The sequence below is a fragment of the Helianthus annuus genome, chromosome 12 (genome assembly GCF_002127325.2).
Source record: "Helianthus annuus cultivar XRQ/B chromosome 12, HanXRQr2.0-SUNRISE, whole genome shotgun sequence".
Lineage (NCBI taxonomy): Eukaryota > Viridiplantae > Streptophyta > Magnoliopsida > Asterales > Asteraceae > Helianthus > Helianthus annuus.
Window position 1 is genome coordinate 94231541 of NC_035444.2, and position 25557 is coordinate 94257097.

General features: G+C 39.3%; 1 protein-coding gene, 1 long non-coding RNA gene and 1 pseudogene across 2 annotated transcripts; 1 reads left to right on the forward strand and 2 right to left on the reverse strand.

Annotated features, from left to right (window-relative positions):
• The window catches only part of LOC110914258, a 60547-nt pseudogene extending 57887 nt beyond the window's left edge, over window positions 1–2660 (reverse strand).
• A 12383-nt stretch (window positions 2661–15043) lies between these two features.
• Window positions 15044–16551, reverse strand: LOC110913487 (transcription factor MYB44). Its single transcript, XM_022158314.2, has one exon. The coding sequence runs from the start codon at window positions 16422–16424 to the stop codon at window positions 15276–15278; it is 1149 nt and encodes a 382-aa protein (XP_022014006.1). The 5' UTR covers window positions 16425–16551; the 3' UTR covers window positions 15044–15275.
• A 5135-nt stretch (window positions 16552–21686) lies between these two features.
• LOC110902951 lies at window positions 21687–22638 on the forward strand. Its single transcript, XR_002571551.2, has 3 exons — window positions 21687–21990; window positions 22110–22334; window positions 22464–22638. It is a non-coding gene; the product is annotated as an uncharacterized LOC110902951 (long non-coding RNA).
• The last annotated feature ends 2919 nt before the right edge of the window (window positions 22639–25557 follow it).

A 25557-nucleotide genomic window follows, 5' to 3' on the forward strand; every position in this document is an offset into this window, starting at 1 on the left:
CAAACGTTCAAACTCTTTACCATCTCCACATATTTACCGGTTAAGTGAATAATCACATATACTAATGGTTATCCAAGATTAACTCGCCCGTAAAACTAATAAATCATGCATATCCCTCACAATGTGCTCTCCACTCGGCTTAAAATTTACTAATATGTATAATGTATTAGCATTTGAACAAGTAATCGCTCAAAACCGATTAGAACACGTACCCGCATAGGCTTGCAACTCAATCATTCTCCACTATTGAACACAAATACTAAGCACAAGTCAAAAGGTCTTTGAAGGGTTGTAACGGGGCTAGGCGAAGGGTAGGGAATAGGACATTTTAAAGTGGCTATGGTGATGAAAAATTCGATTTTTTATTACAAAAGACTATTCTAGACAAAAGCAACTATAAACATCCACTATGGGCAATAATCTTTCACCCTTTTATTCGATAACTACTAACGCTTCTTTTTGTGTTTTTCTTCCACAATTTTTCATCATTTTTTTTTACGAAACAAATCAATTATACAAACTTAAGCCCTACAATCGAATTTTCATCACACGGGTTTAAACGAAAAGGTTTAAGGTTTATGGGCTATAGGGTGGTCAAACGAAAGGTTTAGGCTCAAAATGGGCGACTAAGGAATTTGTTCGGGTAAGGATAGAAAAATGGTTTTAAGAGAAAAAGGTTTACCTAATGCCTTAATCATTCTCGTGCTTGTATTTGGTCTATAGTCTCAAACGTATCAAAAGTTGCAAGTTCTACAATACGCGACTAATGGTCCACTCAAACAAAGAAACATGTAAATGTAAATCTATGATATATAAGTGGCTCAAACCTCACGTATAAGGGTATGATATGTGATATGCATAAATTGCTAGTTCCTTAGGCGAATTATTCCCAAATAACCACCCAATAAATACCCGCTATGCTTATTAATTTGAACTTGACCATGACAAAAGACCACATGGGTTGTGACATCCCTCGTTGACTTGGTTACTTGTGCTTTTAAGATCGCTTTGAAAACAAGACATTTTTGAAAAATTTTTGAAATTTTCCCCCATCCCCACACTTGAGGTAAACATTGTCCTCAATGTGTAGTGTTTAAATGAACGGGTCAAAATCGAAAAACTTTTACTACTCCCCCATCCCCACACTTGAGGTAACATTGTCCTCAATGTGTAAGAACTAGAGTTTTAGAATTGCACAAGGGATATGACACGACTAACCTTCCCAACTTTTCACCCCGGAAATTAAAATACAAATTACAATCCACTTATTTGCTAACTAAAAATCAAAGATAAAAAGAAACGTATGCACCTGGTTTTTTCGCTAGTTCCTCGGGTGCTCTTCATCTTTTCAACAAAGCGGTCGTCTCACGAACATAATGTACCTACAAATCTTAACCCTTGTGTAGAAGCATGCTTCTCACAACCATCAAAATTTGTTAGTTACCTAGTTCTACCACTTTTATGAAATTATTACCAAACCATGCATTATTTTACTTTGATTTTATTGTGGAAAATATTTTATAACAACAACAAACGTAACTCACTTTCGTAGGAATCACGACGGCATTTAGCATATGCACGCAAGCCCTTTAAACCTCCCGATAGCTCGGGAGGACGAGTCCGTCTCGTGAGGGTTATATAGGGAACACACCCACAAAGTTCATTTAACTAGACATAAATTAAATAAAAACGAAAAGAAAAAACGGAATAAAATATACAACAACAACAACATAAAACATACCATACCTCTACCGCTGATATCGCTCGTTTGGATCCATTGGCGGGTTGGGTTGGTATGGATAACCAGTGAGGGCCTCGAACATCTCCCTATAGTTATCTAAGGGGCTTTGCTCCCCTTGGGGCGGTGGTTGGTACGGGATTAGAACGAAGCTAGACCCTACCGCTTCGGGCCAATGCGGAGTCGGGTCGGATGGGCCTTGAGGATAGGGAAGATCGGAGTAATTTGTCCACCCCGAGTGCTCGGTGTAGGGGAGGCCGGCTTGGTAGTCTCTATGGTGTCGCTCCTGATCATGCAACACTTTGGTGTTATTAAGCGCCATCTGTTGAGAGACGTACATGGCACTCCAACGGCGGCGGTTCAATTCTTCTTCTTGTTGTCGACGCGCCGCTTCCGCTTCTTCCCATGCCCGTCTTCGGGCAGCCTCATCCTCCTGCATCTTTGCCAACTGTTTCATGTGTGATCTTTGCATGGCTTGGAACAGTTCTTGTTCTTCTATAAACTTGTTCATTCTTTCACGTTGGGCTTCTTGAGCCGCCCAATATTCTTGCATTGCGGATCCGTGAGACCCCTGCCAAGCTTCTCTCCTTTGATTGTATTCCCGTCCTTCACCGATACATGCGGAGACATTGTCATATATCTCCTGTTGCCCCCGATCAAAATTTTTATAGGAGGGCACCCGCCTCCTGGTCACAAAACCTGCCACCTCTGCGTTAATTTCCCTATGTGGCCGCATATATCGTTGCCTCGGCCTTTGTGCACCGGAGGGTTCAGCTTCCTCCTCTTCTTCACCCATTTCCACGTCTTCTTCCTGCACGGGTGGTGCCCCAGAAGTACGGACCTCATACTTGTTCCCCAACTCATCGGTCACAACATACTTATTTCCCGAGAACTTGACCTCTATCTTCCAATTTTTCTTCATGTAAGCCAAGTTAAATTCCTCCACCGGCTTAGAGACCCATAGTGATTCCAAGGGTAAACAATTTTGCTACACAATCATGGCGCTAATGAGGCGTGCATACGGAATAAACCGCCTCTGGGACGACTCCCTGGTAGCCCATGTGTTCATCATCACTATATGTCTCCACGACAGTGTTGGGGTCCCATACAGTAAAGCATGCACCACCCTACAGTCACTTACTCTCACTCCCCCGCGATCACCAAACCTTGCCAATATGTTCTCAACCGAGATCCCCTGTAGAATCTTTCCCTCAAGTGACATATGCTTCCGTTTCATGTCACCCCCTGGGTGGGTCGGCAAGATAACATCTATCAACTGCTCACCGTCATTGATGTTCAAATGATTATCCAAAAACTGCTCGATGGTTGGGTAGTCATATGCTTGTGCTCCCAAAGAGTCAAAACGAGCAATAGGATTCATGGTCTCGAAAGACATCGTCATGCTCCCTCGAGTAGTCTTCCCCACTAACTTCCACTGTGAAGGGGATTCATTCTTGTTTACGAGCCTCAATGTGGACAACCATTCACATACCTCCGATAAGTAAATCCTGGAGGTATTATCTTCGCACCAATCAAGAACGCTTTCCCATCCTAAACGCTCAAACATTTGCACAATCCCGATGTTCCGGAATTCTTCTACATTCACGATCCGTTCACATATCACTCTTGTTGGAACCGACGTGTTCACCCCATTCACCATCTTCCACTTCCACAACTTAGCTTCTAACTTTCTATCTTGATAACTCGACAACTGTTTGTTCTTCTCGTCATCCCAAATTCTAGCACTTTGGCTATCCCTGAACTTTGCCCATTCCCAATCCTGCCTGTACAACCTCGGATCATTCTCTTCCACAGAACTTATTTGCTCCCACTTCTTCGGTATTAAACCGGAAGAAGAACCAACCCCGGATGATGAAGCTTGACCTGTAGTCTTTTGTCTCTTGCTTCCCGCCATGACTACAATCACAAACAAGCAAATAAGTAATATAAATTCAACCTTCATTAACTTCCAAACTTTGAACATGAGGTATGATGTTGACATTTTAATTAACAAGTGAATGCAAAATCGCCTCTTTAAACTTCCAAAGTCGCTCACTTTATCATAAACTTATTAATCTCTTGTTAATCTTACAATCTTCTATAATTTCAACAAAAGTCAACATCATCTTCATGTTCAATCATGTTCATAACAGTGTAATCACTTCACTATGGTTATGACATACTCAAATTCCATTCAAAACAACTAATCTTACTCAAAATCATGCTAGCACAACATACATTGTCTAAACAACCTACTCTTAAACCAAAAAGTTTAAAATTTCAGAAGAAAAACACTAACATATGATAATCAAGCATAAATTTAAGGAGAATCCATACCTTTGTTGTTGTTAAACAAGAAGAACTAAGAAAAGATGGCAAATAAGCAACTTGACGAACACCCTTTCGAAAAACCCTAAAGAACACGCACAGAAATCTCGCACAATAGCAAGAATTGATGAAAGCCATGTTGGGGGTTTTGTTCCTCTTGAAAAATTACCCAAGATGGACCCAAAAATCAGTGGATTTGGTGGAGAATTGAGGAAGTTATGGAAGCTTGAAGGTTTAGGGTTCTTGGAGAGAAGATGAAGGAGATGAAGAGAAAAGGTTATGTTGGGAGAGAGAAATCAGAGATTGGTGTGGTAAAGAATGAGTTGGGATGATGTGAGACCGAATTTGTGGTGAATATTGAGTTTGGGTAATGTTTGGTTAAGTGAAATAGGGTTCTAAATCGTTTTTAAACTCTTAAAACCAACCTGCGTCGGACAGCAATTGACAACCCGTCGCCGACGGGTCCCACCCCGTCGCCGACGGGCAATGAATGATGGCAGTGGTGGCGACGGGTTAATCGTCTGCCTACGGGAAAAACATGCCGAGGGGACACATATGGAGGCCGTCGCCGACGGTCACAACCCCGTCGCCGACGGGTTGTTATTTATTTATTATTATTATTATTATTATTATTATTATTTTTTTGAAAAATATGAGGAAAAATATGAAGTTTTGATAAAGGGACTATGTACATTAAAAATTCCTAAAAATTATTAAAAATGTTTTTGTGAATTTTTATAAGTTAAAATTTTTAACAAAATAACCGTTAACGGCCCTACCACCCCCCAAAAATTCGTGTATTGTCCTCAATGCACCAAATCAAGTCTAAAACATACCTTGTATCTTCATGACCCGTTTGGAGTGCCCGAACTTCACACAATCAAGAAAGGTTAGTATGAAACGAAAACGATTCACATCCAAATACGCAAACAATTAAATAGTTATACATAACTTTACACCAAATGTTACCGGTCCTTTTTATTCGACCTCGTAAACCGGGAAACTTGCTACGAAGCTTACCGATTCCTTGTTTTCATCCACTTTCTCGTAACTCTCGAGAATCGGTTTTAGTCGATGACCATTTACCGTTTGTCGCACCCCGTCCTTCGGGTCCTCGATAGTAACGTCACCCAATTGTCCGACCTGGGTGACAACATAGGGTCCCATCCATTTGCTTCGGAGCTTTCCGGGAAAGAATTTGAGCTTTGAATTGTAGAGCCATACCTTTTGACCCACTTCAAATTCTTTCTTCCTCAACGTGGCATCATGCGCTCTCTTCATTCCATCCTTGTATTGAGATGCGTATTCATATGCCGTCTCCCGTAGCTCCTCCAGTTCACACAACTTGAGCTTCCGTTCCTTACCTGCATCATCATATTGCACGTTAACCTCTTTAATGGCCCATAACGATTTGTGCACAAGTTCAACCGGCAAGTGACAATTTTTACCGTAGACCAACCGGTAAGGTGTGGTGCCTATGGGTGTCTTATGTGCCGTTCGGTAGGCCCATAAGGCATCGTTCAATTTAATTGACCAATCCTTACGGTCCGCCCGCACGGTCTTTTGCAAAATCTGTTTGATTTGCCTATTTGACACCTCAACTTGCCCGCTTGTTTGCGGGTGATAGGGGGTAGCAATCCTATGATCAACACCAAACCGCTTTAAGAGTTTGCCAAACCGAAAATTTTTAAAATGAGATCCTCCATCACTTATGATGACACGAGGAATCCCAAATCTTGAGAAAATATTAGTTTGGACAAAGTTGCATGCCACAGAATGGTCGTTCGTCTTGGTGGCTATTGCTTCGACCCATTTTGACACATAGTCAACGGCCACCAAGATGTACAAATTGCCATAGGAATTGGGGAATGGGCCCATGAAATCAATACCCCATACATCGAAAACATCGACTACAAGGATTGGTTGCATGGGCATCTCATCCCTTTTTGAGATACCCCCTAACTTTTGACACTCTATGCAATTTCTGGCAAACTCATTTGCATCTTTGAAAATAGTAGGCCAATAAAGGCCACTATTCAACACTTTATGACCCGTTTTGTGACCACTAAAGTGACCACCACATGCAAACGAGTGTAGATGTTGCAACACGCTCGAAATCTCTTCATCGTCAATGCATCTCCTTATGACTTGATCCGCACACTCTTTCCACAAATGCGGTTCTTCCAACCGATAGTACTTGATTTGGGACATGAAGTGTTGCCTTTTCCGTCTATCCCAATGCGCCGGCATATCACCTGTAACAAGATAATTGACAATGTTAGCATACCATGGCAATTTATCTAGTTTCATTATGTGCTCATCCGGGAAAGACTCATTGATCTCAAAGGCTCTCGGATCATCGTCTACCATCAACCGGGACAAGTGGTCCGCTACCACATTCTCAATACCCTTCTTGTCCCGTATCTCCAAATCAAACTCTTGGAGCAACAACACCCATCGGATCAATCTCGGCTTCGCATCTTTCTTCTCCATGAGGTACCTAACTGCAGTGTGATCAGAGTAAATAATCACTTTACTACCCCATATGTAAGACCGAAATTTATCCAATGCATATACCACCGCAAGTAGCTCTTTTTCGGTAGTTGTGTAATTCAATTGTGCATCCGAAAGAGTCTTACTTGCGTAGTATATGGCAACGGGTTTCTTGTCAACCCGTTGTCCCAACACGGCCCCCACCGCATAATCACTTGCATCGCACATAATCTCAAAAGGTAAAGACCAATTTGGCGATTGCAAGATTGGGGCCTCCACTAACTTTTCTTTCAAATTGTTAAAAGCATTTTGGCAATTTTCGTTAAAATCAAACGGTTGGTCTTTTAACAACAAATTACATAAAGGCTTCGTTATATCACTAAAACCCTTAATAAACCGCCGATAAAACCCCGCATGACCTAAAAACGACCTAACACCTTTAACCGTCGTGGGATATGGTAAAGTAGATATGACTTGTACCTTAGCACGATCAACCTCTATCCCACGACTTGACACCACGTGCCCTAACACGATTCCCTCTTGAACCATAAAATGGCTCTTTTCCCAACTTAGGACCAAACTAGTTTCAACACATCTTTTTAATACTTTATCTAGTTGGTCCAAACAAGTGTCAAACGATGATCCAAAAATTGAGAAATCATCCATGAAGATTTCCAAAGACTTTCCCACCATATCGGAGAAGATACTCATCATGCACCTTTGAAAGGTGGCGGGAGCATTACATAACCCAAACGGCATCCGCCTAAATGCGAAGGTGCCGTAAGGACATGTAAATGTAGTCTTTGCTTGATCTTCCGGATGGATGGCAATTTGGTTATAACCGGAATAACCATCTAGGAAGCAATAAAATTTTTGCCCCGATAACTTCTCAACTATTTGATCAATAAAAGGTAAAGGAAAATGATCTTTGGAAGTTGCGGTATTCAACTTCCTATAATCAATACAAATTCGCCACCCGGTTACCGGCCGGGTGGCTACCTCTTCACCTGCGTCATTTTTGACGACTTGTATACCGGCTTTCTTGGGAACCGTCTGTGTTGGGCTCACCCATTGGCTATCCGAGATCGGGTAAATGATACCCGCATCAAGCCACTTCAACACTTCTTTCTTCACAACCTCCCGCATGTTCGGATTTAACCGCCTTTGTGCATCTCGAACGGGAGTCACATTCTCTTCCGTGATGATTTTGTGCATCACCACCGAGGGACTAATACCCTTCAAATCAGCAATGGTCCACCCAATCGCCGCCCGATTGGTGACCAATACCTCCATCAACTTTTTCTCTTGCTCTCCGGTTAAGTTTGATGCAATAATAACCGGGAGAGTATTGCCCTCTCCAACATAAGCATACTTGAGATGCTTTGGCAATGCTTTCAACTCCACTTCCGGAGGCTCCACTAAAGACGGCTTTAATTTAGTATCAATGCTCTCCGGTAAGCTCTCAACTTGGTGCGTCCATGTCGGTTTTCCTTCTCTAACCGCAAGCACCTCTAAACTCCTCACTTCCTCGTCCATGCTTTTCTCCACCTCCACCTGTGACCTGTCAAACATATAACAATCCTCCATTGTGTTTTCCCCATAAACGACTGTGTCGCAAAGAGGTATACACGTGTCAACAATGTCCGCCATAAAGCATTCATCGTCAACTGGAGGGCTCATAAGTCCGGAAAAAACATGCAACCTCAACCTCCGGTTTCCAAATGTCATGTCAACCGTTCCCGTTCTGCAATCAATTTGAGCATTTGCAGTTGCTAAGAACGGTCGACCCAAAATCACCGTAGGTTGTTTGGTTGGGTCCTTGGCCACATAATCAAGTACAAGAAAGTCCACCGGATAGTAAAAATCCTCGATTTTCACTATCACATCCGAAACAATTCCACGGGGTAGTTTAGGTGTCAAATCGGCTAACACCACGGTGGTGTTTGACGATTGAAGTGGACCAAACTCATATTGGTCATACAAACTACCCGGTAGAATGCTTACACTAGCACCAAGATCTAGAAGTGCCCGGTTGATTGTAAAATCGCCCACTTGAATTGAAATGATAGGCGCACCCGGATCTTGGAGCTTATGTGGAAGTGCACCCGAAAGAATCGAACTCACGTTTTCGGTTAAATCTAACTTTTTTGGAAATTTGTGAGTGCGTTTTTGGGTACACAAATCTTTCAAGTACTTAGCATAAGACGGTACTTGTTTAATTGCATCCAAAAGGGGTAAATTGATTTTTACTTGTTTGAAAATTTCCAACAACTCTTCTTGTTGTGGACCTCTTTTGTTTACAACCTTTTTCGTCGGTCCCTTCAATGCTTCGGGATAAGGGGCGGTATTAACCTCCACACCCTTTTCCTTAGCCTTGGGGACGGGAATGGCCACAACGGGAGTAACATTATTCTTTTTCAGGTCATTTTTATTTTGACCCGTTTGGCCATCCTCAAGCTCATCATCACTAGCATCTTCCACCACCCCTTCGACAAATTGGGGTGGGGGTGTTTTGACACCATTATCAACAACTCGACCACTACGTAAAGTAACTTTATTAATGGGTACCTCACGTGTGTTCCTCGAGCTCGACCCTTGATGCTTAGGGTTTATGGTGGTGTCACTTGGAAGCTTCCCCGTGCCTCCCTTTATTTGGGCCACTTCTTCCGCTAGTTGGCCTACTTGTTTTGCTAATGCCTCATGTGCTTTGTCTCGAATCTCATTCTCCTTCTTGGATTCTTGCATCATCGAAAGTATCGCATCCATCTTTGCATTCAAGTCATTACCACCGGTTTGGTTGTTTGACCCACTTCCGTTACCGCCTTGGTTGTTGTAATTCTTTTGGTACCCACCTTGGTACCCTTGGTTGTAATTCCGTTGGTAGCCTCCTTGGTTACCACCTTGGCGGTTTTGGTATGATGACCCGCTTCCTCCTTGATTACCCGACTGGAAATTCGGGTTCATTTGATTTGAAGCATTGCCATATCGAAAGTTGGGGTGATTTCTCAAACCCGGATGGTAAGTGTTGGAGTTCATGTCATATTGTTTTCTATCTCCATACACTTGATTGACTTCTTCGGTGTAACCACTCGAACCCATTGAACATTGCTCGGTCGCATGCCCAATATCCCCACATTCTTCACAAACCGCAAATTGAACCGCATTCACCTCTTTCTTCTTTTTCAATTGAGCTATTTCCCGTTCTAAGGTGGAAATCCGGTCTTTGGAATCGAGATCGGGAAGTAACCGGGAAACCGGATGTCTTTTGGCTCTATCGGCCGATTCTTTCTCCTTGGATCGTTTGCTCATCCTTTCCAAGAACTCCCAATCATCATCCTCATGATTGCTCAAAAGTGTACCATTGCTTGTCGTCTCAAGCCGATTCCAAGTTGCATCATCCAAACCCCGTACGAAGCATTTCACCAACTCCCATTTTTCTATTTGGTGATGTGGGCATCTCCTCATCAGCTCTTTGAATCGGGTAAATGCTTCATGTAACGGCTCACTTGAAAGTTGACGAAATGACCGAATTTCATCTCTAGCATCGTCGGTCTTGGCCATGGAATAGTATTCATCCAAAAATGCTTGTTGCATTTGTTCCCAAGTTCGAATACTATTGGCGGGAAGTGTGAGGAACCACTGTTTTGCCTTATCTTTCAACGAAAATTGAAATAACCGAAGCTTCACTTCCTCTAGTGCGAAATTATGCCCCCCAATAGTATCACAAATGGAAGAAAACTCCGTTAAATGCGTGTACGGCTCATCATTGGACCTCCCGTTGAAATGAGGAAGTATGTTAATGTAATGCGGCTTACAATCAAACATCCTCCTTTCGCACACTATCGGAGAATTATTCTCGGTCACTATCGGTCGGAAACGGTCATTTACTCCCCGTGGAGGTTGTTGACGACGTTGTGGCCCATTAACTTCTTGGTCGACCGGTCTTCGATTATCCCGTCATCCCCCCTTCGATTATCCCTTGGGTTACCACCTCCCACGAAACGAGGAATCCGGTTAGGGTTTACATTGTTGTTGTTGTTATTGTTGTTGTAAAACCCATCATTCCGGTTCCTTTGGTTATTTTTTTGTGGTTGACGGTTGTTCCCATAGCCATCGTTTCTTCCACCTCCGTACCCGTAATCATCTTCCCCAACATAATTGGCGTTTTGATACCCAAACTCCTCATCGTCGTACCTTCGAGCATTGTATACGTTTCCCCTATTCACGTAGCCCCAATCTTCATCATCATTAGCTCGATCATCGTAATACCCCCCATCGTCCGAATTTTCCGTGTGAATGCTTACGTGTTCCGGCGATTGATAACCGGGAACACTATATGGTTCGTCATCGGGAATTGCATTCCTTAAATCGTCGATGTTGAAAAACGGGTCTTCATTTGCGGGATTGCCGCGATCACGGTTACCTCTTCGATCGGAGTTGACGTTCCGATCATCGAGGTTGATAGGTACCGATGCTTGTCGGTGAAGGGGTTGTTGTTGAGGTGTTCGTTGGGCGTTGTTGGTGTTTTGGTTTCGGAAAGGTGGAGTGGGTGGTCTTGCGTTGGTGTTACCACCCGGTTGTTCTTGAGCGGGATAAAAGGTTCCTCGGGATTGGAATTGATTTGGGTTGAGGTTTTGGTTTGGGTTAAATTCTTGGTTGGAATTGTGGTTTGCCATTGAATCGGTTTCAATGGTCGGTGTGAGTGGTGGTGTTTGGTTGGTTTGATTAGAAGCAAGAGTTGCTTCTAACCGGCTTGCTAGGTTTCTTCTTGCGAGTCTTTCGATTTCCGGTTCGTAGACTAGAGGTGAAGTCCTCCCGGAATTTCGTGTACGCATGCACTACCTGTAACCTGCACAAGTAACACACCCCGCGTAACAAGGAAAAAGACAATACAAAAAGAAAGCTAAACAAATTAAACAGTTAATCACAATAATTCAAACAATATCCAAACACAAAGCGCACGCACTCCCCGGCAGCGGCGCCAAAATTTGATCGGAGTGTCGCGCTCCGGTCAAAGATAATATTTATAAGCCCAAATTACCCTTAACAATGTGTTAGTGGTAGTAAGGGGTCGATCCACGAAGAGTATGTGGTTCGTGTATGGATTCGAATGAATTATAAACAATTGTCACAATTATGAAGCTTGCTAAAGTGTTTTTGTATTTTTTTCTTTAATGGAGAGATATGATTTTTAACTAATTGAATTGCTGCAAATGATTAACACTACTAATTAACGATTGTAAGAAAAATGATTATTAGAACGATATTAATAAAAAAGGATCACACCCGGTTTCGGTAATTATTAACCTAGGATTTCTACAAGTTCTAGTTTCAACTCAAATGCATTTGATTAACGGATTTAGTGTACCGTGACTTAGGTGCTACTAACTATCAACGCCCCGAAGAACGGACAAAAAGACACTTTGTAATCAACACAAGTAAATCCTAACAATGACAATGTACAATTACATATCACCGTTTCGTAAAGTCATAACTTTTAACATCGCTCGACAATTCACGAATTCGTAACAAATGTAATACTATTGTCAAGAGTTTCAAAAACCAAATACAAATTGTCACTAAGATGAAACAAGAACAATTCAAAACCCTAGCATTAACAGCTACCTACACCGGGGTGAAACCGAGATGATTAGCCGCTCATGGTTGAAGAAGCTTGATCACCGGATGTTTGGAACGCGGAAGGATTCATCTTGAAGCTTGCTTGGATGGAGAATTGATGGATGATTGGGGTTTGTGAGTGAAAATGGTGAGTGTGAGTGAAGGATGGAGAACTAGGGTTTAGGATGGTGAATTGGGGATTTTTGATGGTTGGTGATGATTCAAGGTTGTAGAGATGATGATAGATGATGGAATGGTTGGTGAAAAATTGATGAATATGGCTCCAAGAACAAGTTCAAAACTCAAAAGTGAGTGTAACTTACGAATTTAATGAGTGAGAACCAATCACAATCGAGATTAACCCCCAAATCAACAAAAAACCCGTTTCCAGTTTTGACAGGCCGTCGCCGACGGCCCTCAACCCGTCGGCGACGGGCCTTAGATTTTCTTCCTGCTCCGACGCGTTAATCAACTAGATACGGGAAAAAGAAGCCTACGGGCATTTCCTGATGGCGTCGCCGACGGCTTGGGGCCCGTCGGCGACGGGTTCTCGAATCTCCATTTTCACTTTTCACTTGTTTCGCTCCCGTTTGATCCGTACTGCATTCTGGTGCTCCGGTTTTCAACCCGGTGACCCGTAAAGCTCCCGAAAAGCTCCTTAAACTTCATCAAACCTGCAAAACACATTCTTGATTAAAAGTAGGCTATTCGAAACTAAAACTTACGTAAAAACGTTAAGTTAAACAATAACAAGCACCGGTTTCTAACCACGTATCAACTTCTCCCTTGCAGATAGACTTGATGCACCATTTATCCTTCAGTTTTGATATGGATGACCATCAAATCTTATACTGCCCTGTCCTCACTAAGACATGGATTTGATTAGGGCTTCATTCTGGCATTCTTGGTCGGTCATCTATCGCTTATTCCTTACGTTATTACGTATCATGAGGGAGTGCGTCACCTCATTTTCTTGCTTTTCTCGTGATCTCTTTTTGTCTTTGATGTCTTGTACCGGATGCACCAACTCTCCTTAATGTACAGCTGTCTCACTCTGCCTTTTAAGTTGCAAATATTTATTGGTGTCGTGGGTCTTATCCACGTGAATTTTACAATTTTTTTGGAATCTTTGTTGCGCTAGAGTTTCTTTCAATGGGTTAGGAGGCCTGAAACGGAAGCGGGCCCCTTATTTGGCCAGTATCTCTTCTGGTGTCTTGATCAACTAGATAAAAGGAAAACGCCTATCTTTGTCGTGCGGTTTGTTTGTGTAGGTCGCACGCTAAGATCGGTAGTGAGATTTTTGGCTGGGAGATCCTTGTATTTTCTCATATCGTGAATAGCTTATTATCCTATACGAGTGTTGATATCGTTGGAATATATACCCTTCACATGTGTTTCTTATTTGGGGGAGGAGGCGTATTCGCATGTATATCCACGAAAGATGATGCCTTTATTTTTTGCATGGCTTCTTCCAATGTCGAGGTTATCCAGGCGTTAAGTTCCTTAATCAACTACCTGGTTTTGATCAGCAACATCCACGATTTAAAGTGACTCTTCCTTGTATAGGCTCATGAAAGGTTGGAACTCTCCAACCTGTCTTTGTATGATTTGGTGGAATTCCATCTAATCTTTTGTCTGTTTCTTTTGGTGGAAATGATCCCAAACTCATGGCAGTGCCCTCAGCAAGGAGACTGTTAAACTAGAGACTTGTCGTACCAATTAATGTTTGAACAAACATATGACACCACAATGGATGGAGCATCTCGTATTCTTTATAGACGATTGAACAAGCAAATATGATCATCGGGGTCGAAGGTGCCATCACGGATGTGCATATTATACGACATTATATTTTCAGGTAGGAAATGGAAGTTACTTATCTTAGTTGAATATAGGTCAGGACAGGTTTGCAAAACAACCCTGGGTTGTATTTGTCGACAAGTCATGCAACAAAAAGGCTAGGATGCTCGGTGGATGCATATAGTAATGTGGGCACAATTGCAAGGCAGTGGAATTGACATTGTGCTAGCTAGAATAGAGGAAGGTGTTACCTACACCCAATAACAAACCGCCAACCTCGTTACAGATGACCCACGGACTACTTCTCTGTTGAGGTATGGGAGCGCACCTAAGATCTGGATCGGAGGAACGACGACGACGCAAGAACCACTTCTCTATTGAGGTATGGGAGTGCAACTTTGTAGCATATGTAAATGAGGAACGACAACACACAAACCACTTCTCTATTATCTACACGCTAGAACAAATCATCAGCCTCGTTGTGGGAATGTTTGCCCCTCGATTAGGCTTAAGCATGATAGTAAGTCTTTGTTTATTTAAGTATCAATCAGAGTTAATGTGGTACTTATAGTTACTCGAAAGGTAGAGGTTGTCGGCATTTAACTATCACATTAATTAAATGTCGGTAACATCAACACTGTTCATGTTATGTTCAAACATATTTTATATCGAGTAGGTTGTATATTTCTTATCGAATATCTTTTAAGTAAGATTTTACGGTCATTAGTGCTATCGTGCGTTTAAAATTTGTTCCGAATGACCCCGCAAGTGAGGATCATCCTCGGTCATTGTCTCCTACCGAAATACATTCGTCATCAAACGTCTCTTCATCCTTGAAATTGAAAATCGAAACAAAAACATTTAGTGTTTTTTAAGAGTTTACAGTTAGTTTTTGTTGTGATTGCCTAAAGTATCCCATGGTGTACAACAAACACCCCTAGTGTGGAACAATAAACAATATTTTGAGTACGTTACATAGATTTATTTATTTATTATTTATAAAAATAAATTTAAGAAAATACGTGCAATGAAATCAGTTTCAAACTCCAAAGCACCTGTCTGTCATGTTTGAAATCCCAAAGGAAGGTTTTCCTACTCCTCCATTTCATACTCTCTGTTTCTTACATTTTCAAAGATTACCATGTACAAACTCATTTCTTTTTTCCCTTTTTTTAACTTTTTAACCATATTATATAATTAACAGAGAAATATATAAAAAAAGATTTTTTTCCTTTTCCTCTCCGACCATCATCATCTACCACCACCATCATCATCTACCAATAAATCTAGGGTTTACTTAGTCGATCTTGCTAATCCCAATCCTCTTTACCACCGCTGCGTTCCTAAAACCGTCACCACCGCCACTTGCCGCCTGCTTCATACACATTCCTCCGCCTCCGTCACCGGATCTCTGCTGATTATTATGTTGTTCTACACCTGTCATATAGTTCCTCACTTCTGTTCTTATCATCTCTTGCATCACAGATAAAAACTCCGCACTAAACGGCGTCAAAACCTTTTCCGGTTGCTCCACCGCCGCGGCCGGAGCTGCTGAAGGTACCGGATCTCGTGATACCTTTAGCTGACGCATCGCCGTTGAAATCGCCATCGGAATTGACGTCATCACGTCTGCGGTGTTGCAGTTGTTGTTCAGGTTTAGGTTTTGATGATTTTCGACTCGAATCTGACGTAACGGCATCGCGTGAATCGGTACCGGCGGAGGTAACTGGCTCACTACCGGCGACTGCGACGGTAACGGCGACGGAGACGGCGGCATTAGCTGCATCGGCGTCGCGTTTGCCGTAGCCGCAACCGTAACGGCTTCATTTTCGACTCCAGGAAGCGACAAACTCAACGAAGTCATCGGATCTTTCACCGCCGATGACGTGGCAACGTCAACAACTGCAGCAGATCTAGCAACCGGCCGGTACACGTGCGAAATCGCCGGAGAGGTAACCGGCACACTAGAATCGCTGACGTCAGATCCAGACGGACTACCTGGATTCAAAAACCTACCGGAAACCGCAACCGCGGAGCCAGCACTCACCGATCTCTTCAACAACGGCTGTTGAACAGCAAACTCGTTAAACTCTTCGTTCGTCATCGAACAACACTTCCTCTTCAACGTCGAGTTCCAGTGGTTTTTAATCGCGTTATCAGTCCGGCCGTTCAACAACCGTGCAATCGTCGCCCACTTGTTTCCAAAGCGCGCGTGGGCGCGTAGAATCGTCTCATCTTCCTCCGGTGTGAACGCACGGTGCTCTACTTGCGGTGAGAGCTGGTTGCACCACCGTAACCGGCACGATTTTCCAGATCTACCTGGAATTGATTTTCCGATCAACGACCAGTTTCTCGGTCCGTGTTTATCAACGAGCTGCTGTAGCATCTCGTCTTCTTCAGGACTCCATGGACCTTTGATCCGATCCATATCCTTATTATTAGCCATAAACAATAAACGTTTACAAATGAAAACGAGAATTTAGGGTTTGGGATTTAGTTTTAGGAAATGAATTTGAATTTGGAATGTGAATGTGAAATAAAAGGGGGGTGAATGAAGGTATAGAGGGGGTGAATGAGGGTTTATATATGAGAGAAGGTAGGGATGACCGGTTAAGCCGGTAGAGTTGGTGGGCCACTGGAGGAAGCGGTTGTATTCGGTAGAATTTGGGATACAGCTGGCTAACGGACACGCGTCACATCAATACCAGCACTGATTTACACATACTAGTCTTCGTAAGCTCTACTTCTACCTGTTTTTTTCTCCACTCTCGGTAACCGCGTCAACTTCACTCTTTTGTCGTTTTCGTTTTGGTAGTAAAGATGAAAATATCTATATCCATTTTCTCTATTCACACTATTTTGTTAATTTATTTATAGTTGGTAAGCCTACCTTGTTTTTCTGTTGATAGTTTTATTGGTTATTAGATTTGATCTTTTTTTTTGTTATCATACATTACACTATACCTATCGTGTTTTACATCGTTTGAATAAATATAATTTTATATATTAAATAGTAAAAAAAATATATTTTTAAAAGTCTCGTTTATTATACGGGTTCAATAAAGGCAATTTATATACCAAATAATAAAACAATATATATTTAAAATCTCGTTTATTACATTGGTTGAATAAATGTAATTTTATATATTAAATAATAAAAAAAAAGTTATATCTTTAAGAACCCAGTATATTGTACGGGTTGAGTAAATTTAATTTTATATATTAAATAATGAAAAAAGTTACATTTTTAATAATCTCATGTGTTATACGGGTTGAACATATCTATTTTATATACCAAACAATAAAAAGTTGTATCTTTATAAACCCTGTGTATTATATGGATTGAATAAATCTAATTTGAGTTAATTGCCATTTTAGTCCTTGTGGTTTGGGCCAATTTGCCAGTTGTCAAAAGGTTTCATTTTTAACATCTGGATCCAAAAAGGTTTCATCGTTGCATTTTGGTCCAACTGACTTAACTCCATCCATATCTATTAAGTCTGCCAAGGGCATTAAGTCTGCCAAGGGCATTAAGTCTGCCAAAATGAGAGGGAAAAGCAATTAAGAAAAAGAGTTAAATGCCATTTTAGTCCCTGTGGTTTAGGCCATTTTGTCAGTTTAGTCCAAAGGTTTCATTTTTAACATGTGGGTCCAAAAAGGTTTCACAGTTGTCATTTTAGTCCACTGGGTTAACTTCATCCGTTTTTTCTGTTAACGAGAAGGCCAATTCAGTCATTTTATATGGCTGGATTGCCCTTTTAGTTAACAGAATTACATACAAAATGACCAAATTGGTCTTCTCGTTAACAGAAAAAATGGATGAAGTTAACCCAGTGGACTAAAATGGTAACTGTGAAACCTTTTTGGACTCACAGGTTAAAAATGAAACCTTTGGACTAAACTGGCAAAATGGCCCAAACCACAGGAACTAAAATGGCATTTAACTCTAAGAAAAAAAGGGTTAATAAAAAGAAAAATGAAATGACAAAAATGCCCTTGGCAGTTTTAACAGATATGGATTAGTTAAGTCAGTTGGACCAAAATGGCAACGATGAAACATTTTTGGATCCAGATGTTAAAAATGAAACCTTTGGACTAAACTGGCAAAATGGCCCAAACCACAGGGACTAAAATGGCAATTTACTCATCTAATTTCATATAAGACATAATAAAAAAGTTATATTTTAAAACCCCGTGTATTACACGAGTTGCATAAATGTAATTTTGTATAGTAAAAAATAAAAATGTTATATCTTTAGAAACATCGTTTATTACACGAGTTGAATGAATTTAATAAATATTTATATCTTAAAAAAAGCTAACGGATATACTCGATATACGATGGATTGGGTGATTGCGGTGATGGTTCTTATAAATGTCACATAAACATAGTGATTACTGTATTTGAGTTGAGAATTGAACACGAAAATAAAAGTATAGAACCAATAAACCCCTTTTAAACATTTTTTAAATAGGTTTTACCCTTAACTACTTTAGTTTAATAAAATAAATAAATCATTTACATTAATTTCCGGATAAATAATTTTGAAATCTGATAAATATTTTAAAATATTATATTATCTCCTATATGAATTGTTTAAATTTATATTATATTTAATTGTATAATTATCTTTTAACTGATATAGATGGCTTCAATGAATGACATGTGTCTTTCTATTGGATTCTTTTATTATATAGTATAGATATAGATTATAATCTATCTATAGTATATAAATCAATTTGTGACACGTATCTAACTTTTTGTTTTCCCGCCTCTCTTTCATGTTTATTTTTTATTAATAATAATTAAATAAATAAATACTAAATCATATCCTTAAATTTTCTCTCATACTCATCTTTATTAAATAAATAATAATTTAATATTAAATTTTATCCTTGAATAATCCCTTTAAAATTAAGTTGATAAATATTAATCACAAGTAAAGTTGAAATTTATATAACTAGGATAAATTTATGTGTATATATTTAAAATAAGAAAAGAAAACTATAAAACTAAAAAAAAAAAATATCGAAATCTTATCCTTGAATAGAATCCCTTTAAAATTAAGTTGATAAATATTAATTATTAGTAAAGTTAAAAGTTATATATCAATTATATATCAACTATGATAAATTTATATGTATATATTTAAAATAAGAAAAGAAAATCATAAAACAAAAAAAGGAAAAATCTCTAAATACATATAAGAAACGAAAGAAAGATTTTTGAATATATACTTAAATAGTCGAAAAAATATATAATAACATAAAAAATATTTTTTATTGAGTTAATTACATAGTCTTTGTGGTTTACACAAACTAACAATCTAAGGCCATGTGTAGTCATAAAGCCCCCAAAGGGGCGTTATGCGCCATGTGGCATGCCACGTCACCCCGGGGCTTTATGGGGCTTGAGGCCGTAGTCATAAAGCCCTACCTCATCATAACCAAAGTGTAAAATGCAGGGACCAAAGTGTAAAATGAAGGGACCAAAGTGTTTTAATGCAGGGACCAAATTGTAAAATGCAGGGACCAAAGTGGAAAATGCCCACCTTCTCGCGCCGCGAATTTTTTCACGCCGGTTTTCTTTTTTTGATCATGGCGCCCCTGGGGGCGGTGTGGGGGGCTCCATACCGGCGCTATGGCCTTCACCGCGCCCCAGTACATGTAGTCTAAGGTACTAATAGTTTAAAATCACCTTCTTGGGTACTAACTTTCCATTTTTAACATGTGAGTGTATTAATTACATAGTTAGTCCTTGTGGTTTACATAAACTAACAATCTAAGGTACTAAGTTAACCAGTGAATTAACGTTAATACCCCCACATGTTAAAAATTACATTATTCCACCCGTACAATACACGGGATTTTTAAAAGATATATTTTTATTATTTAATATATAAAATTATTTTCACAACCCGTGTGATAAACGAGGTTTCTAAAAATACATTTGTTTTATTATTTAATATATATAAAAAATTACGTTTATTTAACCCGTATAATACAGCGGATTTTAACCTAGTATAATATATATTAAATAACATCACGAAGGAGAAACATAATCCATGATTTTCAATTTATTTACATCAATGCCATCATGTATTAGTGAAGATTTCTAAGTGATTTTTGTGTAGTAATGGATAGAAATGTCATAAAAAAAAACTTTAAGAATAAACAATACCATTCACTTTAAATTTATTTACACCAATGCCATTAGATGTTGATGATGAGATCCAAGAAAAGGAATTTGTGAGTAAATGTCATTTTAATTATTTACCTAGATAATATTTCTTGCATAATTGTTTTGTTAGCTACATATATTTTTGTTAATGATGCCATTAGATGTTGATGATGAGATCCAAGTAATATAATATAATGTTTTATATTCAAATATACCGTTATGATTCTAATACTATATTTATTTTTATGGTTGTCTCAACGTGACAGTATATAAGCTATAAGGATTGTGGGTATGATAACGGCAAATAACGAATCAAATGAGGATTTTCCACCGCAACGCGTGGTGGGAAAATTCTATTGCATTTATAAACTACGTATAACCCAACGGGAAGCTGATAATTTGACTGAAGCATAAGCATAACAAGAAGTTTTCTTACTTCGGCTAAACACGACTTGTTTGACCCGGATTTCTTACTTTTTTATCTATTTTAGAACTCTTAAGTTATATGTTTACAACATAAGTGAAAATTTAATTAAATAATTACACTTAAACTATATAATTGTTGCTTGTTTCCTTTTTAATTTTTAGATTTTGGGTATGTTTGGCAAAAGTAGCTGGTGGCTGTTAGCTGAAAGCTAGAAGCTGGTAGCTGGTGGCTAGAAGCTGGTAGCTAGTAGCTGTAGCTTTTTAGATATATTTGGTGTTTGGTAGAGTAGCTGGAGCTTTTAATAAAATGTATAAAATTACCAAAATGGACATAACTAAAAATTTAGAAAGTTGGTGCATTAAAAAGTTCCTTATTTTTCTTTACCCAAAAAAAAGTTCCTTATTTTTAGAGGTTAAAATAGTCATTTTTCCCTAAAAGCTTGTAGCTCCTTCTAAACGCTACTAGTAGTAGCGTTCAACCAAAAGCTTCAAGCTCCTAACCTAAAAGCTTAAAGCTCATTCAACCAAACAAAACTTTTTATTGAGTAGGAGCTTTTTCTTAAAAGCTTAAAGCTAGAAGCTCCTAAAAGCTTCATGCCAAACATACCCTTTGTCATGAATAGTAAACCAATTTAACTACAATAATAACCTTACCCAGTAAATCTCACTTATAACAAAGCTATCAGTAGGTTCTGGGGAGGGTGGGATGTAGGCAAGTCTTACCTCTATCTCAAGGGATAAAGAGGCTGCTTCCGGTGAGACCCTCAGCTCCAACGCCATATCCAGACATCAAATTACATCCAAACATACAAGGCACGTAACTACTCAAAAAACAACATAAAACATAGTGCACTAAAGATATTTTTAGCAGGCTACCAAATAGACGATTAGTGACATACAACACATCATAAAAACACACAGACAAGCAATAACATGCAAAAGCCACCAAAGCACATCAACACGCTAAGCTACTTAGGAAAGACCAACATCCTAAGCTCCTAAAGAACGAGTTTAATGTTAAACCAAATTATTATCCTAAAAGTCCTTAACCATAATAATATTAAACAATTTATAACATCTTAAAGAGAAATGTCGGTGGGTAGACCAAATGACTATATCTGCCCTCACCCAACAACCAAATTACAAAACTACCCTCTTTTAATCATACCAAACCCTAATCCTGGCCATGATCTGAAGGTTTCTTTCTTTATACAATCATCGCCTCTCTTTGGTCTCCCTCTTCAATCACCGCCACAACACAACAACTGGTCGGGTCATCGTCGTCTCCTTAACCAAGCCGTAGAGAGAAGACGGTGGTTTTGCGGTGGTGCAGCGACGACAACAGTTGTTGTTTTATTAAAAGCAACGACGACGACGATGCTAGCGGCTAAAGTTCAGATCCAAGGTTCAGATCCGATTCCGGCTTTCTTAATTTCTTGGATTTTGCTTCATGGGTTTTTCATTTCTTGCTTGATAATTTTTGGGTTTTTCATTTCTTGCTTAATTTCTTGGATTTTGCTTCAGAATCAGTCTGCTTACATGGTGATGTTGGAAAAAAAACCCAGCGGTCGCTTCTCCATCTCCGATTACCCCTTCAGCCGACCACCGTCATCGCCGGACACTAACCTTTCCGACCACCAACTACACACCACCGGCCGAGACTCATTAACGACACCACCGACCACTGTCGAACTCCGATTAACCAGCAAAGTGCTATAATTTATCTATTACTCAGTCAAGTGAATCCAGGTATGAAGCATGAACTTTTATTTGTCAATAAAGTTGTTCCCTTATTATTGTTGCACAAATTGAATGTTATTTGGTGATGTAAAAGGGGGTTATTGAAGGTAACTGATAGTAATTCATATTTGAGTATAGAGAAAGTGCAGTAGATACATCAACATGGTTCAAATTATGATGAAATTGGATAGTGAAGGTATATTGTGCGGAAATTGGTTTGGAATTGAGACAGATTGCAAAACAGGGAGTTAGGTGCGATTAGGGTGATTCGCTCAGTAGTTTAAGTTAAGAAGTAGTGATTTGGGTAAAATTAACATGGATAGTATCATGCTGGCGTTGGTTAATATGGGTAGTGTTTGATGAGCTGAATATAGAAAGTAAAATGATAAGTCAAGTTGTTGGTATTTGTTGCGATATATATATATGCTTATGTATGTGTTGGACGTAAGAATTCGGATAGATGATGCAAACCATTTTGACCCGCTTCTTGATTTGCCAGCAAACCTTTTCCCAGTTTTAACACTTATGGCATGAGGCTATCTCTAATTATATTCTCTCCTTCATAGAAGCTTATTAGGCCGATTAGCTGGCTTAGTTAGTTGGTTCAAACCGAATTTTCTGGTATAACATAAAAAGCATGGTCGGTGACTCCATGCTTTTTTCACGTGAATATTGAAGTAGAACATAGAAGTTGTACACCTGGCAAACAAGAATTGGTATTCGTCTTCTTCAACATTTCAATTCTTTTGTTTAGATTACTTTTACGAATTTACACTTCAACGAGCAAGACAACCACGTTAATATCATAAACATAACGTAACAAATTAAAAAACGCATCACGTCACAAACAGACGCCACACGTCAATGTTATCATCGTAACGTGTGTAGCAAAGTCGCAAAAGCGAAGTTGCCGCCGCAACGCGCGGCACGGGTAAAAACCTAGTATTTCCTAAAAAGAAATTATCAATTTGTAACAGGTCAAAATTCAAATACTACTTGTTTTTGTTAAGGGTCCTAATAATCTCACACCCCAAATCTTAATTTCACACCTTCTTATATGGCTCGTATAATGTTATACGGCTTGTATACATAGAGAAAATATTAGGTCGTATAACATTATATAAGGTTTGGGTCGTATAACATTATATGAATCGCATAACATCCTATATGGGTCGTATAATGTTATACGGCCCGTATACATAGATAAAAACATTCTCTGGCATTTGTTTTGTGCAACAATCATTTATACGGCCCGTATAACTCTATACGGGCCGTGTACATTGGCGCAGGTTAGAAGGGGCAGGGGGCGTCCGATCCCCCGAACTTTTCGCTAAGTAGTGTAATATATGTGGTTTTCATATAGAAATTTTTGGGTATATACGTTTTCGACCCCCTAGTTCTATAGAAATTTTTGGGTATATACATTTTTGACCCCCTGTCGGAAATCTCAAGCTTCATCACTAATATAGGGGTGTGAAAATAAGATTTTAAGGGTGTGAGAATAATGAGAGATTTTGTTAAACATGTTCAAGTATTGATATGAAAACTGTCATGTAAATTTAATGTTAGGTTCTATAGGTATTTTTCATAGTATTAAAGTAAAAGGTTGACTTTGTTTGTTCATATGCTTAAATGTTTCTTAAGATTATTAATTTCATTCATGTAAGTATTTAATCTTGCGCGGAGTTGAGAGGAAACAAGGTGTACGTGCACATAGAGCCCATAAGCTTTGACCAAGAGGAAGAAAAGATGGCAATTTGCCAGCCTGCCAAGCAGTTTGTGACATTATTTTATCATTTCTTCAAGGCTATCGCATGCTAGCATAAGTCAAATTTTGTTAAATAATTAATCATAATGCAAATGATTCCAGTACAAGTAGTTGATGCACCTTTACCCATGGTACCCGTGTTTCATCCCGAGGTGGCTCTCAACTCATCAAGCCCTATTAATTGGGGTGAGGTACCTGTAGGGTTTTTCCTTGGACGTCGGCCACTCTCGAATGCCAACTAGGATTCGGTTAAGACACTCACGTCTGGCCGGAGTTGGGCAACGGGCCTTCCCGATGAGGAGGGTGTGGGATGTCTTGCACCCAAAAAATGTATGACACCTTGCCGTTCAAAAAAAATAATTAATCATAGATTAATATCTTGTGATTCTATATAACATTCTATAAAAACATATATAGGAATATATCTTAAATTGTTAATTACATTCGATGTATTAGATTGATTATGTTATTAATTTATGAAAAGAATATATCTTAAATTGTTAATTTACCCACTAAAGATATCCTTTCATAATATAATTGTTAAAAAAAATAACTGAATTATATTTTGTAGGTTATTTAGAGGGGTGAAAGTGAAAACATAGGAAAGATTTGAGCAAATTTTAAATAATGTTTTGATTGATGACAAAAGCGTTCTTAATTGAATGTAAATTACCTATATATTACCTATATATAAAAATTTGAATGGAATGAATACTAACTTTACTAAGAGATAAGTAAATGGTATTGGATATTGGTATCAAATTTTACAAATCGGTGTACTTTTGGTATCGGTATTTACCGGTTTTTACCCTCAAATACTGGTGCCGAACCAGTAACGACCGGTACTGAACCGTACCATACCAGGTATATTCGGTACCGGTACTCACTTTTGGGGATTTCGGTAACGGTATTTTCAGTACTGGTTGGTACCGAGCTCATCAAATCCTGTAGCAACGCAGCAATACAAGTAATTGCATCGTTTAGATTACTTTTCATACACACAGTAAGTAAACTGTATTTCGTTTGAATGAGGTTTTATATACACAACAACTTATTTTGCTTTCTTTTTTGTCTTTTTCTGTAATGAATGAATTGCAACATGTAAAATTAACTTGGATATTTAGAATACTGATGAGCAAATCGTATCAAATCTTGTAATCAAACCGGTATCGTATCGGTACCAAATTTACAATACCAAATCATTTTCGGTACCAATTTGGTACCCACCTTTTGCCGTTTTCAGAATCGTTACTTTCAGTTCGACACTGGTATAGCACCATACCTATATTTATTGATTTTTACCTTCAAACTCCATACCGTATTGTACCGAGCATTTTCGGTGCCGGTACCTAATTTCGATGATCTTCCGGATCAGTACTTTCGGTGCCATTACCGGTACCGAGCTCATCCATATTTTAACGTGTTAACACCATAATAACTGAACTGAAAACAACCGAATTTCCA

Excerpts from the sequence above, each read along its gene's own strand:
- LOC110913487 (XM_022158314.2), bottom strand. The coding sequence starts at position 16,424 with ATGGCTAATAATAAGGATATGGATCGGATCAAAGGTCCATGGAGTCCT.